Source organism: Salvelinus namaycush, chromosome 5 (assembly GCF_016432855.1).
Source record: "Salvelinus namaycush isolate Seneca chromosome 5, SaNama_1.0, whole genome shotgun sequence".
NCBI classification, from domain to species: Eukaryota; Metazoa; Chordata; class Actinopteri; order Salmoniformes; family Salmonidae; genus Salvelinus; species Salvelinus namaycush.
The window spans coordinates 10,052,517-10,068,477 of record NC_052311.1 but is presented as its reverse complement, the minus strand read 5'-3'; the positions used below and the strand labels follow the sequence as shown (position 1 = coordinate 10,068,477).

At 44.7% G+C, this 15,961-nt stretch overlaps 2 protein-coding genes across 2 annotated transcripts; one reads left to right on the top strand and one right to left on the bottom strand.

The window, feature by feature from the left end:
• Positions 1–3,008: 3,008 nt before the first annotated feature.
• On the bottom strand, positions 3,009–6,707 carry ints5 (integrator complex subunit 5). The gene is made up of 2 exons (XM_038992905.1): positions 6,503–6,707; positions 3,009–6,240 (listed from the first exon to the last, which is right to left on the bottom strand). The coding sequence occupies exons 1-2, from the start codon at positions 6,580–6,582 to the stop codon at positions 3,282–3,284; spliced, it is 3,039 nt and encodes a 1,012-aa protein (XP_038848833.1). The 5' UTR covers positions 6,583–6,707; the 3' UTR covers positions 3,009–3,281.
• A 145-nt stretch (positions 6,708–6,852) lies between these two features.
• Positions 6,853–9,579, top strand: LOC120047381 (phospholipase A and acyltransferase 3-like). Its single transcript, XM_038992904.1, has 6 exons — positions 6,853–6,963; positions 7,303–7,377; positions 7,645–7,753; positions 7,912–8,048; positions 8,326–8,457; positions 8,679–9,579. Exons 2-6 carry the CDS (start codon positions 7,363–7,365, stop codon positions 8,799–8,801), a joined length of 516 nt encoding a protein of 171 aa, XP_038848832.1. The 5' UTR covers positions 6,853–6,963; positions 7,303–7,362; the 3' UTR covers positions 8,802–9,579.
• The last annotated feature ends 6,382 nt before the right edge of the window (positions 9,580–15,961 follow it).

Genomic DNA, 15,961 nt, shown 5'->3' with positions numbered 1-15,961 from the left:
TGGAGCAATCCACGGATTTATTTGTACTACTCTGGTTGCACTGTGCTTGCTGAATTTCCCTTCAGGGACAAACACACTTACGGGCTCTACCAATATAAAAACACTTTGTGAAACATCTACACAGTATGGTGGTTCAAACAAATTGTCCTGTTTGTAATCACATACAGCATATTTGAGTGATACCTCATGATGTACCTGTGGGATGTGTTTGTTGGTGTAAAATTATAATATAATCAATGTACCTTTCCAAAAAATATATAAATATATTTCTTTGTCAGTTTAGAAAAATCAAGGACACAGACCTGCAAAAAGTAGAAACTTAGCCAAGTTCAAAGGCCAAATATTTGAAATAAAAATGTGCTCAGATGTCTTTTTCTGGTTATTTATTGTATACTATATGTTTTTATCCCTCTACAGTAACAGCTAGATACAAAATACTATTCAGTCTAGAAAATGATACAAAACAGGAGAGATAAACAGTAGATGTAACATTCTCAGCATTTGGTGAACTAAGGTGCCTTCAGAAAGTATTCACACCCCTTCACTTTTTCCACATTTTGTTGTGTTAGCATGAATATAAAATGGATTCAATTTAGATTTAGGGTCCCTGGTCTACACACAATACTGCACAATGTTAAAGTGAAATAATTTTTGGGGACATTTTTACAAATTAATAATAAATAAAAAGCTGAAATATTTTGAGTCAGTAAGTATTCAACCCCATTGTTAAGGCAAGCCTAAATAAGTTCAGGACCAAAAATTTGCTAAACAACTCAAATAATAAGTTGCATGGACTCACTCGATGTGCAATAATAGTGTTTAACATGTTTTTTTTTGTACACATACAATTATCTGTGAGGTCCCTCAGTCGAGCAGTGAATTTCAAACAGATTCAACCACAAAGAACTGGGACGTTTTCTAATGCCTTGAAAAGAAGGGCACCTATTGGTAGATGGGTAAAAAAAAACAGACATTGAATATCCCTTTGAGCATGGTGAAGTAAGTTATTAATTACACTTTGGATGGTGTATCAATACACCCTGTCACTACAAAGACTGGCGTCCTTCCTAACTCAGTTGCCGGAGAAGAAAGAAACCACTCAGGGATTTAACAAGGCCAATGCTGACTTTAAAACAGTTAGAGTTGAATGGCTGTGATAAGAGAACTGAGGATGTATGTCGTAGCTGAATCAGAATTAGTTAGGTAACATAGATAAATAAGATGTTTTATTTATTTTATACTTGTCATTGGAATGTCTTCTTTTGGACTATACTGTTGGCAGTTGCATTTTCCTTTCTCCTCTAGGGAAAAGTCACTTGGGGCCCAGAGAGTGGAGAGGTCAGGCTTGTCTTTTACATGTCTGGTAATATGCAGAATATCAGAAAGGGAGAAGTCAGGTTTGAACATTGTCTTTCATAGGTGAATATATCTGTGAAACCATGTGAAGGGCTCCACTATGTCTGTACTCCAGTCACTCCCTCCTTTCCCATTGGGGGGAGGAGTATGGCAGTGTCTGGAACCATTATACCACCCCTCTGATGTTGAACTTATCTTTCATAGTATATGACCTAGAGGTTCACTCCCCTTAGTGAGCTTCTCCAGGAGTGGGGAGAAGAGGGGGTGTATTTGAGATGGGAGTCTCTAGAATTGACAATTGATATATGCCATTGGATGAGGTAATGTTTTGGTCCTAAGAAGTACCAAGAATGAGATTAGAACCTCGTCTTAGAGAGCAAACTGAAAGATAATGTATAGCTAATGCTATCTGGCTATGGGATACTCCTCTCTCAAGTAAAAGTCTTTCTTTGTAATGTTCCTAAGATCTGTGGTTCGTCATGTGAGTTGAGAGGGGTGTATCTTGGCTGTAAAAGATACTAAGAATTGTTTTGTAAGCACTCTCAGAGAATTCATTTATAGACACTGAATTGATCTGAGAGTCAAAGGGCTATGGTGAAGCTCATATAATTAAAGATGGAGTTTAAAATATAACTCTGACTTGTGTGTGGTTTGTAAACTCTTATCATTTAGTAATACAGGAAATTACCACGACATGTATCAACATTGTAGTTACTCCACAATGCTAACCTAATTGGCAGAGTGAAAAGAAGCAAGCCTGTACAGAATATGCATCCTGTTTGCAATAAGGCACTAAAGTAAAACTGCAAAAAAAATGCAAAAATAATAATTTCATGTCCTGAATGCAAAGCATTATGTTTGGGGCAAATCCAACACAACACATCACTGAATACCACTCTTCGTATTTTAAAGCATGGTGGTGGCTGCATCATGTTATGGATATGCTTTAAAAATAATAATGTGCAAATATTGTACAATCCAGATGTGCAAAGCTCTTAGACTTACCTAGAAAGACTCAGCAGTAATCGCTGCCAAAGTTGATTCTAACACCTATTGATTCAGGGGGTTGAATACTTATCCAATCAAGATATATTAGTGTTTCATTCTTAGAAATATTATCATTTTTCTTCCACTTTGACATTACACAGTGGCATAAAGTACTTAAGTAAAAATACTTTAAAGTACTACTACTTTTTGGGGGTATCTGTGCTTTACTATTTATATAACCTTTACTTCACTACATTGCTAAAGAAAATAATGTACTTTTTACTCCATACATTTTCCCTGACACCCAAAAGTACTCATTATATTTTGACATGAAAATCCCTACTGCCTCTGATCTGGTGGACTCACTAAACACAAATGCTTCATTTGTAAATTATGTCTGAGTGTTGGAGTGTGCCCCTGGCTATACGTAATTTTTTTTAAAATAATTGTGACATCTGGTTTGCTTAATATAAGGAATTTTAAATGGTTTAAACTTTTACTTTTGATACTTAAGTACATTTTAACAATTCCATTTACTTTTGATACTTAAGTATATTTAAAACCAAATACTTTTAGACTTTACTAAGGTATCTTTACTTTTACTCAAGTATGACAATTGAGTACTTTTTCCACCACTAACATTAAAGAGTATTTTGTGTAGACCGTTGACAATTACATCAATTTTAATATCTCACATTGTAACACAACAAAATGTGGAAAAAGTCAAGGGGTGTGAATACTTTCTGAAGGCACTGTATGCTTCAGAGTGCATACAGAATTAGATGAGTTAGAGAAAAAAAAAAACTTAGAAAACGGCAAAGCAACATCTCCACAATGACCTATAACCACACCTTCCTCATCTTTCACAATCAATCCCAAGCGTCCTACTTCTTACACCCTCTTTATCCATCCCTCCTTCAGTTCTCTCCTTCCCTTGTTCAGAGCTGGAAACGCCAGCATAGATGCCCCAGCCGGTCAATGTTCTTATGCAGGACACTGTGGATGGGCGCTACGTATCTCGCCACGTCCCCGTCCCGTGCGAAATCCCGGCAGAACAGGCCCTTCTCGGCACTGAAGACAAACTTCTGTGGCATGGGGCCATTGCCCCTCACGTACTCCCACACAGCCAGGAGGAGAAGCCTCACCTCGAAGGGCATCAGGTAGGGGAAGGCCTCGTGGACGTTGCCCAGCACGGGGGGCAGCAGCTGGCCCTCGCCCATACATGACACCAGCATGCAGGAGGCCTGGAGGTGCCAGGGGGAGTCTACTGCCAAAGGCTCCCTCGAAGCCTCCCAGTGGGCTAGCAGAGTAGCCAGCAGGCCCCGGAGCACCGCAGAACAGTAACAGAGAGCAGGACGCCCGGCAGCCACAACATGGAGTAAAGGGAAGAGGACAGGGTGGGCCTCGAAGCAGCGGCGGATGTGTATGTCGCGTTCTACAGTGGTGCGGGCGTGTTCCTCTGGTGGCCATGACAGTTCCCCGTTGGCTACATCGGGGCAGATATACTCCACCAGCGTCACCGCCATCATTTTGGCCGCCTCAGCGTTGATGGGCGGCAGCTCGTCGGGAACGATGGAGGATTGGTGTCGGGTGCCGCCACTGTTGCCACCATTCCCAGATGGAGCGCTGCAGCACTGGACGGTGACAGCCAGCAGAGTCTGGACGTTCTGTATGACACTGGCGGCGTCGGGGTGAGGCGTAGCGCTGCGCTGCTTCAGACCCTTCCCTATCACCCCAGCATGGAACACAGACCACACACTGCCAGAGAAGTTGACCGTGGTGCCGAACCTGCAGTTGATGTCCAGCAGGGAGCCCCCCCGGTCAGGGGCCAGGGACGGGGAGATGGGGGTGTCCCCTCCAATGTCCTCGCTCTGCCCTCCGAACAGGTCAGTGTTTCCTTTATGTAGAGCTCCCTCCACCAGCTGCAGCAGGACACATTTGAGGGTTAGAGGGGAGTAACCTGCCAGACGGGACAGGAGGAGCACCGAACAGTTCACCGCCTCTCCTCCCTGCCCTCCGTCTCTCCCCTTCCCAGCCTGTACTCTCCTCCGCAGCGCCAGGAAGAAGTGTGTGACGGCGGCCCGACAGACGAGCAGCAGGTGGGAAGGCAGGGCGGCACGGGGGAGGAGGCTGCGGGACAGGAGCCACACGGCAGCGTGGGATACCGCCGGGTCACCGTGGAGGAGCAGAGGACAGAAATCATGGAGGTGTCCCGAGACCGCTGCTCCAACCTGCGCTGCCATGGATGACTGAGGTCTCGCACCTCCTTCTCCTCCAGGACCCCTCCTCTCCTCCTCCTGTACACTCTGCATGGTGGAGGCCAGGTTGAGGAGGAGCTGGCAGAGCTGCTTGGGTCCCAGGGTGTGTGTGTGGATCTGGGCCACGCAGCGGGTCACTGCTGCAGGGATGAGGCCTGGCAGGCAGGTGGACAGCGGGGTGTGGAGCTGCCAGGCCAGGGCCAGCTGGTCTGGGTTCCGGGCCAGGGTGAGCAGCTGACAGAGGGCCTCCGTGGCCACACTGGGGCCCCTGTACACAGACAGCAGACACAGCAGCTGGTGCAGCCAGAGATGACGCTTCCTCTCCAGCCTCAATGTCTCGGCACACAGCTCTCCCACGTGTGACTGCAGCTCCTCCAGGAAGGGGACTACCCGGGGGGCCTGGGAGGAGGGAGAGTGGGGGCGGTTGTAGTAGCCATCGTCCCCCTCTGAGCAGGTGTAGACCAGCTTGTGGAGGTGCAGCAGGAGCATCTGGAGGAGGCGGTCGCAGGCCTCCCGGACCCCCTCGTGAGGGGAAGGCATTGGGCCGGAGATAATGACGGATGCGGGGGTGGCCGTGTCAGCGAGGAAGCGGAGGATGCGTGCCCCTCCAGCAGGGCTCTGGGCGATGAGGTGAACAACCAGCCCCATCATGTTGTCCAGCTCGTCCCTGGGAAGCCCCTGTAGAACAGCCTGGAGCTGGAGCAAGACTGGAGGCCGTAGAGACTCCACCAGCTCAGCAGACATGGCGCCCAGCAGAGAGGGTGACAGCGCCGCCAGCTGGAGGAGGAAGGGCACTGCGCCTCGGCGGAGCTGGGCTGAGTGCTCCCAGGAGGTGGACCCAGAGCTGGGGGGTATAGTCAGGAGGCTGAGGCTTTCCTCGAACATCCTCAGCAGCTCCCGCCGGATGCTGTCAGAGTGCCGCGCCGCCAGGTGGCCCAGGATCCCCACCACAGAGCCGATCTTAGGCACTTGGTTGCTCTTGTCTCCCTGACCCTTGTCAGCCGTTCCGTGGGAACAGAAGTCTTTAAGGCCACAGGCCAGGACGCGGCTAATGATGGTGCCCGGGAAGGAGGATCCGATGTGGGCCACCACCCAGTCAAAGTGGGGGGAGTGCTGCACGGAGGTGTCCAGGAGACTGTCCACACATTGATCAGGACACCAGGCTATCATGGCCGCCAGGCACTGGGTATAGGCCTCCATGAGGGAGCGGGTAGCTGCACAGGACATCCACAGCTGCAGCAGCTCATTGAGGCTGGAGGATTGGGGAGCTGCCCTGCGACCAGCATGCTTGGAGCTCAGCTGCCCCAGCAGGTCTACAGCCCAGGTGGAAACGAGGGGAGCCCAGGCTCGGGGGTTGAGCCTGATGAACTCTGACAGGACGCCATGGACCTCCGTGATGACGTCCTCCAGGTTGGAGTCCCCGTCGCCCTCGCCGTCCGCCTCCAGATTGTGAAGAAAGGCTGATACGTGCTCGTTGTAAACGCCCCTTAGGTGCTCAAGCACCGCCCCGCGACAGGCAGGCACGGATCGTAGTAGACGCACAGCACAGCGGGCATGCTCACGGACGCTGAGTTTACGACCCTGGGTCTGATCCACGCCACTGATGAAGGATTTGATCTCCTGGGACAGCTCCTTGGGGCTACACAAAACACACACACTCACAATAAAAGTTCACAGTTGCAAAAAAATCTATAAACTAACAAATGTGATTCTAATTGGTATAATTTTTCTATTCTCAGACTAGAATATTTCATAAATATGCTTGAAAAATGCTGACCACATCTCTCCACAATACCCTTAGCATAATAACAGCCTTATAACTTTTTGGTACAGTAGGGCATCAGCCACATACTGTAGCTACTACTGGCTGGCTGGCTAGCTAGCTATGATAAGCAACAAACCTAAATGCATTCTGCGGTGAGTGAGCGAGAGAGGTCTGCATGGTGACTGTCAGGAGAGTTCCGTCAAAAAAGCCAGACATCGTTCAACTTCCCAAACTGAAAATAGAACATTAACACACCCCTAGTAACAAGCTACGAATAACCAACTCTACACCTGAAATATTATGAAATTTTTTAAGTAATGTTCAGGAAAAATATCAAAAGGGCGCTCCAAAACCGGAAGTCTTTATTTTATTATTCTATCATGTTTACGGAGGGTAATGCAGGAAGAAAAAAATATTTACTGCCATCTACTGGCCTGACACAGTACTTCGAAACCAACGTCAGCGCGCACGCTTCCAACAAAGACGCTGCTCTGATTTGTTTGCTTTTTTTGAGTCAGCTGATCGTTGACGTCTGCTTCTGACTTCTGTGTTCGAGGTGAAAGCAAGCAACATCGAGGGCACAACACCGAATTTACTGTAAGTATAATAATTTAAATGTATTTCAATGATTATCTTTACAGAAATACTTGTGAGGAAGATTACAAATAACTAGCTAGGTAGCTAACTGGGGTCGAAAGTCATACCTTGACTCTTGACAGCAAACACTGTCTCTGTTGTGTGCTGTCTGTGGTCAGTTAACGTATCTAGCTACGTAAGCTATCTATTTCGTTGCATAATGTTTTATTATAGACACCAAAACACAGTGAAATCAGTTTATAATTTATTTGTCAATAAAATGCCTAATATTCTGTGACCTCGTGTGTTATGGTAACAGCCCCCCTAAATATAACCCATTGGTTTCGTTTTGACTTAAAGGGTTGAGATCGAAGCTCAGTAAAGGGAAATCAAAGCTGTGTAAAGGAAATAACAGTAACCATGGCTCCAACATTGGTAAGTGAAGTCCAGTCCTTATGTTGTGTCCTCTGTCTCTATGTAGTCTTACCTGTTTGTTTAGAACATATTTACATTTTGTTTGTACAATGCATGAGTAATGACTGAAGAACTTTTTATAGTTCCCTGATCTGAGAACTTTCCCTTTGAGAAATGCATACTTGGCACTTTAACAAGATGGTGTCTAGCAACATCCCTGTATGTGCCAATACACAGATTGCTAAATCATTCTTAATGGTTTCATAATTTTAAAACATTTGTTGACAGTATGATAAGAAGCCGGAGCCAGGGGATCTGATAGAGATATTCAGAGGGAAATACCAGCACTGGGCTTTGTACGTTGGTGACGGTTTTGTTGTTCACCTGGCCCCACCATGTGAGTAATACTCTTGATATAGTGTACTCAACAATTGATATACTGTAGATATAGAGTACATACAACTCAACTCAACTTTGACACTGATGATGTCTTGTCTGTGCACCCCCTCCCTTGGAACTTTCCCTCTCCCTCACCCATGTCTCTTTGCTCCCCAGCCGAGGGACCTGGGGCCGGGGCCAACAGCATGATGTCTGTGCTCAGTGACAAGGCTAAGGTGAAGAAGGAAGAGATCTGGGACGTGGTGGGGCATGATCAGTGGTGTGTAAACAACCTGCTGGATGAGAAGTACCAGGTCAGTAGCAGTAAGTACAGTAGGGCTGTGTCCCAAATGGCCCCCCATGGGCCTCTGGTCAAAAGTAATGAACTATATAGAGAGTAAGGTGCCATGTGGGACACAGCCTGTGTGATCCTGTGTGGCTCAGTTGATAGAGCATGGTGCTTGCAATGCCAGGATAGTGATTTCCATTCCTACTGGGGCCACCCTCATAAAAATGTATGCATGCAAGTTCGCTTAGGATAAAAGCATCTGCTAAATGGCATGTAGGATTATTATTATATTATCATTATAGGTCAGACCCATACGTGAGATACTGAGGGAAGCCCAGGCCTATGTGGACCAGGAGATGCCCTACTGTGTCTTCAGGGGGAACTGTGAGCACTTTGTCACAGAGCTGAGATATGGGAAGGCTGAGTCTCGACAGGTAGGTACAGTGGACTGGTGCTCAACGCTAGTTGTACTGTGCTCAGCGTAGAGTAATTTTGTGAGATGTAATAACATTCTCAACTTAGTCAAGACACACGTGAGTGTAGAGTAACTGGTGTACTTGTTGTTATACATTCAAAGCATCTATGCTGTAATACTGTTTCTGAATCAGTCATTCATTCAATTCATTCAAATTAATGTTAATCTGTTTCTGCCCAGGTTCGTCAGGCTGTGGGAATGGCCACAATGGTTGGCCTCGGATTCCTTGCTGTTGCAGGTATCGCGGCCATCTTTGGAGGTGGAAGCAAGAAGAAGAATGAAGAAGAAGAAGAATATAAGTGACCAACTGTATAATAGCTTCCTGAGCAGCCAGTCACCAATAAGCCTAATAGATTAATTATTTAACTCCAGTACTGCCATCGTCACTTGTATAATTCTGGGGATTTCAGAAGGAAGGGTTGAGTATTTCCATAATATTTACATTTTTTACAGTTACACAGACATGAATTGAAAGCACAAAAGGAGGAAACGTGTCTGGTTATAATTCCAAGGTATACAGCCTTGGCGGGGCCATAACCTTGCAGGCTGCTAGACTAAGCTAGCTGTTTTAAAAAATGTTGTCAGTTACTTATAAGCTATGAAGTTTCCCTACTATAGTTTTAACATATTTATGTAGACTCTTTATAATGGGATAAAATGGTATTCCACTGAAGTTCTAATATTTCTATCATTAAGCAAATTGTCTTTAGGACCCAGGGCTCTCGAGTGGCACAGCCGTCCAAGGCACTGCATCTCAGTGCTAGATGCATCACTACAAACCCTGGTTCGAGTCCAGGCTGTATCATAACCGGTGCACAATTGGCCCAGCGTCGTTAGGGTTTGGCCAAATAAGAATTTGTTCTTAACTGACTTGCCTCGTTAAATATAAAAATAAAAGGACCCACAGAACTACTCCTGGTTAGGGTTGAAGTGGATACATCTAATGCTGCTTATATCGCTTTGTAATGACTGACAGCGTTATGAACAGGTGCATCAAAGCTGGGACCGAGAGACTGAAAAACAGCTTCTATCTCAAGTCCATCAGACTGTTAAATAGCCATCAGTAGCACCTTAGAGGCTGCTGCCCTATAAACGGTTGAAGTCGGAAGTTTACATACACCTTAGCCAAATACATTTAAACTCAGTTTCCCACAATTCCTGACATTTAATCCAAGTAAAAATTCCCTGTCTTTGGTCAGTTAGGATCACCACTTTATTTTAAGAATGTGAAATGTCAGAATAATAGTAGAGATTTAATTCAGCTTTTATTTCTTTCATCACACTCCCAGTGGGCCAGAAGTTTACATACACTCAATTAGTATTTGGCAGCATTGCCTTTAAATTGTTTAACTTGGGTCAACTTCCACAAGCTTCCCACAATAAGTTGGGTGAATTTTGGCCCATTCCTCCTGACAGAGCTGGTGTAACTGAGTCAGGTTTGTAGGCCTCCTTGCTCGCACATGTGTCCCTTGCTCATGATGCCATCTATTTTGTGAAGTGCACCAGTCCCTCCTGCAGCAAAGCACCCCCACAGCATGATGCTGCCACCCCCGTGCTTCACGGTAGGGATGGTGTTCTTCGGCTTGCAAGCCTCCCCGTTTTTCCTCCAACCATAATGATGGTCATTATGGCAAACAGTTCTATTTTTGTTTCATCAGACCAGAGGACATTTCTCCAAAAAGTATGATCTTTGTCCCCATGTGCAGTTGCAAACCGTAGTCCGGCTTTTTTATGGCGGTTTCAGAGCAGTGGCTTCTTCCTTGCTGAGCGGCCTTTCAGGTTATGTCGATATAGGACTCGTTTTACTGTGGATATAGATACTTTTGTACCTGTTTCCTCCAGGATCTTCACAAGGTCCTTTGCTGTTGATCTGGGAATGATTTGCACTTTTCGCACCAAAGTACGTTCATCTCTAGGAGACTGAACACGTCTCCTTCCTGAGCGGTATGACGGCTGCGTGGTCCCATGGTGTTTATACTTGCGTACTATTGTTTGTACAGATGAACGTCGTACCTTCAGGTGTTTGGAAATTGTTCCCAAGGATGAACCAGACTTGTGGAGCTCTAGAATTGTTTTTCTGCGGTCTTGGCTGATTTATTTTGATTTTCCCATGATGTCAAGCAAAGAGGCACCTCCAATTGACTCAAAGGATGTCAATTAGCGTATCAGAAGCTTCTAAAGCCATGACATAATTTTATTACATTTTCCAAGCTGTTTAAAGGCACAGTCAACTTAGTGTATGTAAACTTCTGACCCACTGGAATTGTGATGCAGTCAATTATAAGTGAAATAATCTCTGTAAACAATTGTTGGAAAAATTACTTGTGTCATGCACAAAGTAGATGTCCTAACCGTCTTGCCAAAACTATAGTTTGTTAACAAATCTGTGGAGTGGTTGAAAAACGAGTTTTAATGACTCCAATCTGAGTGTAGGTAAACTTCCTACTTCAACTGTACATAGACTTGAAATCACTGTCCACTTTAATAATGGAACACTGGTCACTTTAATAATGTTACATATTTTGTTTTACTCATCTCATATGTATATACTGTGTTCTATTATATTACACTGTATCTTAGTCTATTCCGCTCCGACATTGCTCGTCAAATATTTATATATTCTTAATTCCATTCCTTTACTTTGGATTTGTGTCCATTGTGAGTATTGTTGTGAAATTGTTAATGTTACTGCACTGTTGGAGCTAGAAACACAGGCATTTCGCTACACCCGCAATAACATCTGCTAAACACGAGTATGTGACCAATAAAATTTGATTTGAACAAATTCTTACTTTATGTAAATGTTTGATTGAAAAGATTTGAAATCATAACTGGTGTTTCATCTTTTAAAAAGAGTTTGAAGAGTTTGTTTATTTAAATATTGATTAACTGAACCTTATTAGCATTTTTTCTTAGTAGATTAAGTCTTGACATCATCTTTGATTTAAGTTTGTAAATGTCTACTTAACTTATACTTGTCTTAGTAAACAAAAGAAACACCTCTGTTGGCCCACTGCAAGTCCCACAAGGAACTTCAGTGGATTTGGATGTTGACTCTTGGCAGAGGTAGAAATTGTTCTGAATATCTTTGTAAAACAGTGCACACCCTTTCACATAAATCACACACTGTGTATTTTATTGTCATGGTTTTGTTTTGGAATTGTTCACATGGTACACAAGGTTCCGCCTTTATAAAACAATGCATCTGATTTTACTCTCTTCCTCTCCCATATGGACTTCCCTCCCTCCCCACCCACAACATATTTAAACAGCACAGCTCATCTGACCACATAACACCAGTAAATAGTGCTGCCATCAAACAAAGGCACAAACAGAACCTTCCCTTGACCCACCCAACTCTAACAAGATAGGTGATGGGCAGAATTATCTTGCACTTTATGATTTGATATTAAATAGCTCAGTGACTCCATAAATATATAGGAGGAATCTACTATTTGACTTGAGTCCGTTTTGAATCTGTTATTAGCCTAACAGTAGTAATTATCGTGTTATGGGTCAGTTGGAATGATCGATGTGCATTGTATTTGGGCACAGGTAAAGTACAAAGGCTGAGTACCAGAATGATCCCATGAGAGTTGAATAGGAACCATGTGTCTGGGGTTACAGCTGATGGATCCTAATAACTGTTCTATAGCACTGTCTAATATCCATAGTTTTATATCATTAAATACTATTATTATGAATATATAGATCTTTTATATTCTTAGAGAATGAAAGTATTGTTAAGTTTCAGCTCTTTGTGCATGAGAAGTGTAATTATCTAGTGGAGGGCAGTCGACTGTAGGAATGTGTACTCCCAATAACTAAGGCACGGAGGAACAGGAAGGTTCCGGACTCAGGCTGGGACACGAGAACACCAAGAGGAGGAACAGACTCAGTTCCTGTCCAGCAACAGAGACTGATTATTTATCTTAGAAATACAAGGAGGTGACTCCGCCTAGTTGGAAGATGTACAGTGCATTCGAAAAGTATTCAGACCCCTTGACTTAATTTTTTTTTTATTGACATTACAGCCTTATTCTAAAATTGAATAAATTGTTTTTTCCCCCCTCAATCTACACACACTGCCCCATAATGACAAAGCAAAAACAGGTTTTTAGACATTTTTGCAAATGTATTTAAAATAAACAACTGAAATATCACGTTTACATAAGTATTCAGACCCTTTACTCAGTACTTTGTTGAAGCACCTTTGGCAGCAATTACATCTTTGAGTCTTCTTTGGTATGACGCTACAAGCTTGGCACACCTGGATTTGGGGAGTTTCTCCCATTCTTCTCTGCAGGCCTTCACAAGCTCTGTCAGGTTGGATGGGGAGCGTCGCTGCACAGCTATATTCAGATCTCTCTAGAGATGTTTGATCGGGTTCAAGTCCGGGCTCTGGCTGGGCAACTCAAGGACATTTAGAGACTTGACTCCTGTGTTGTCTTGGCTGTGTGCTTAGGGTCGTTGTCCTGTTGTAAGGTGAACCTTCACCCCAGTCTGTGGTCCTGAGTACTCTGTAGCAGATTTTCATCAAGGATCTCTCTGTACTTTGCTCTGTTCATCTTTGCCTCGATCCTGACTAGTCTCCCAGTCCCTGCCATTGAAAAACATTGGTTGACCAACTGAAAGGGAAGATTACCGGTGTTTGTGATACTCGCCGTTTGGTACGTCGGAGACAGGGTGGGGTGAGTGCTGAAACAGAAGTCGTTGTCTGTTTTTTTAAATGTTGATGTTGAGTCTTTGCCCGACAAAGTGATGTTAGGATATATAAGTTATGGCATACAAGCTTTTGTGCCGAATACATTACGTTGTTACAGGTGTCGAGCCTTTGGGAAAGTAGCTGTATGTGTTAATTTTAGGGGTGCCCAGGGGCTGGGGATCAAAAATGTCCCGTGTGAGAGAAGCAGGTTGAGGTTTCCAGGGTTAGAGTAGTGAGAAAGTTGTCATATGCTGAGGCAGTGAAGAAAGTAAAGGAAGATGGGTCAAAGAGGAGAGATCCTGAGAGGAGTGGTGTGAGTAGTATATCTGTACCAGTACAGAGGGATAGGCCAACAAATTATATAAACTCAGCAAAAAAAGAAACGTCCTCTCACTGTCAAGTGCGTTTATTTTCAGCAAATGTATGTGTAAATATTTGTATGAACATAAGATTCAACAACTGAGACATAAACAAGTTCCACAGACATGTGACTAACAGAAATGGAATAATGTGTCCCTGAATAAAGGGGGGGTCAAAATCAAAAGTAACTGTCAGTATCTGGTGTGGCCACCAGCTGCATCTGTACAGCACTTTGAGATATCAGCTGATGTAAGAAGGGCTATATAAATAAATTTGATTTGATTAAGTACTGCAGTGCATCTCCTCCTCATGGACTGCACCAGATTTGCCAGTTATTGCCTTGAGATGTTACCCCACTCTTCCACCAAGGCACCTGCAAGTGCCTGGACATTTCTGGTGGAATGGCCCTAGCCCTCACCCTCCGATCCAACAGGTCCCAGACGTGCTCAATGGGATTGAGATCCGGGCTCTTCACTGGCCATGGCAGAACACTGACATTCCTGTCTTGCAGGAAATCACGCACAGAACGAGCAGTATGGCTGGTAGCATTGTCATGCTGGAGGGTCATGTCAGGATTAGCCTGCAGGAAGGGTACCACATGAGGGAGGAGGATGTCTTCCCTGTAACGCACAGCGTTGAGATTGCCTGCAATGACAACAAGCTCAGTCCGTTGATGCTGTGACACACCGCCCCAGACCATGACGGACCCTCCACCTCCAAATCGATCACGCTCCAGAGTACAGGCCTCGGTGTAACGCTCATTCCTTCGACGATAAACGCGAATCCGACCATCACCCCTAGTGAGACAAAACCGCGACTCGTCAGTGAAGAGCACTTTTTTCCAGTCCTGTCTGGTCCAGCGATGGTGGGTTTTTGCCCATAGGCAATGTTGTTGCCTGTGATGTCTGGTGAGAACCTGCCTTACAACAGGCCTACAAGCCTTCAGTCCAGCCTCGCTCAGCCTATTGCGGACAGTCTGAGCCCTGATGGAGGGATTGTGCGTTCCTGGTGTAACTCGGGCAGTTGTTGCTGCCATCCTGTACCTGTCCCGCAGGTGTGATGTTCGGATGTACCGATCCTGTGCAGGTGTTGTTACACGTGGTCTGCCACTGCGAGGACGATCAGCTGTCCGTCCTGCCTCCCTGTAGCGTTGTCTTAGGCGTCTCACAGTATGGACATTTCAATTTATTGCCCTGGCCACATCTGCAGTCCTCATGCCTCCTTGCAGCCCTCATGCCTCCTTGCAGCATGCCTAAGGCACGTTCACGCAGATGAGCAGGGACCCTGGGCATCTTTCTTTTGGTGTTTTTCAGAGTCAGTAGAAAGGCCTCTTTTGTGTCCTACGTTTTCATAACCGTGACCCTAATTGCCTACCGTCTGTAAGCTGTTAGTGTCTTAACGACCGTTCCACTGGTGCATGTTCATTAATTGTTTATGGTTCATTGAACAAGCATGGGAAACAGTGTTTAAACCCTTTACAATGAAGATCTTTGAAGTGATTTTGATTTTTACCAATTATCTTTGAAAGACAGGGTCCTGAAAAAGGGACGTTTATGTTTCAGTAAGATTGGATTTTTAGAATTTATAGCAATGGTTGTCAACTGTACTGCAGGGATGGAACGTAAGTCACAAAAAATGTAGGTTGTGGTGGCAGCTGCAGAGAGGTATTTGGGTGTGTGAGACTTGACGTCAGCATACCACCCTGCATCCCACTGCTGGCTTGCTTCTGAAGCTAAACAGGGTTGTTCTTGGTCGGTCCCTAGATGGGAGACCAGATGCTGCTGAAAGTGGTGTTGGAGGGCCAGTAGGAGGCACTCTTTCCTCTGGTTTAAAAAAATATCCCAATACCCCAGGGCAGTGATTGCCCTGTGTAGGGTGCTGTCTTTCGGCTGGGACGTTAAACGGGTGTCCTGACTCTCTGGGGTCACAAAAGATCCTATGGCACTTATCGTAAGAGTAGAGGTGTGAACCCTGGTGTCCTGGCTAAATACCTATCTGGCACGCATACCATCATGGTCATCTAATCATCCCCAGTTTACAATTGGTTCATTCATCCCCCCTCCTCTCTCCTGTAACTATGCCCCAAGTTCTTACTGTAAATGAGAATGTGTTCTCAGTCAACTTACCTGGTAAAATAACTGTTAAATAAATAAATCAGGAGTTACAGGGTGTGTTAAGTGGTGGTGTCCCGTCCTTTCAAGTTGTTGACCTGAGAAGGTCTAAATAGATTTAAATAGTGGAGTAGGGTGGTGTTTTTTTTGTGAGTGTAGTGTTAGATGGTAGGGTAATTGTTTGTTTGTTTATTTATTTATTTATTTAAGCAAAGTATAAGGGAGTTGTACTCCAGTCTAGTAGGTGGCGGTAATGAAACATTTATTGGATGCCAACCGCCGTTAAA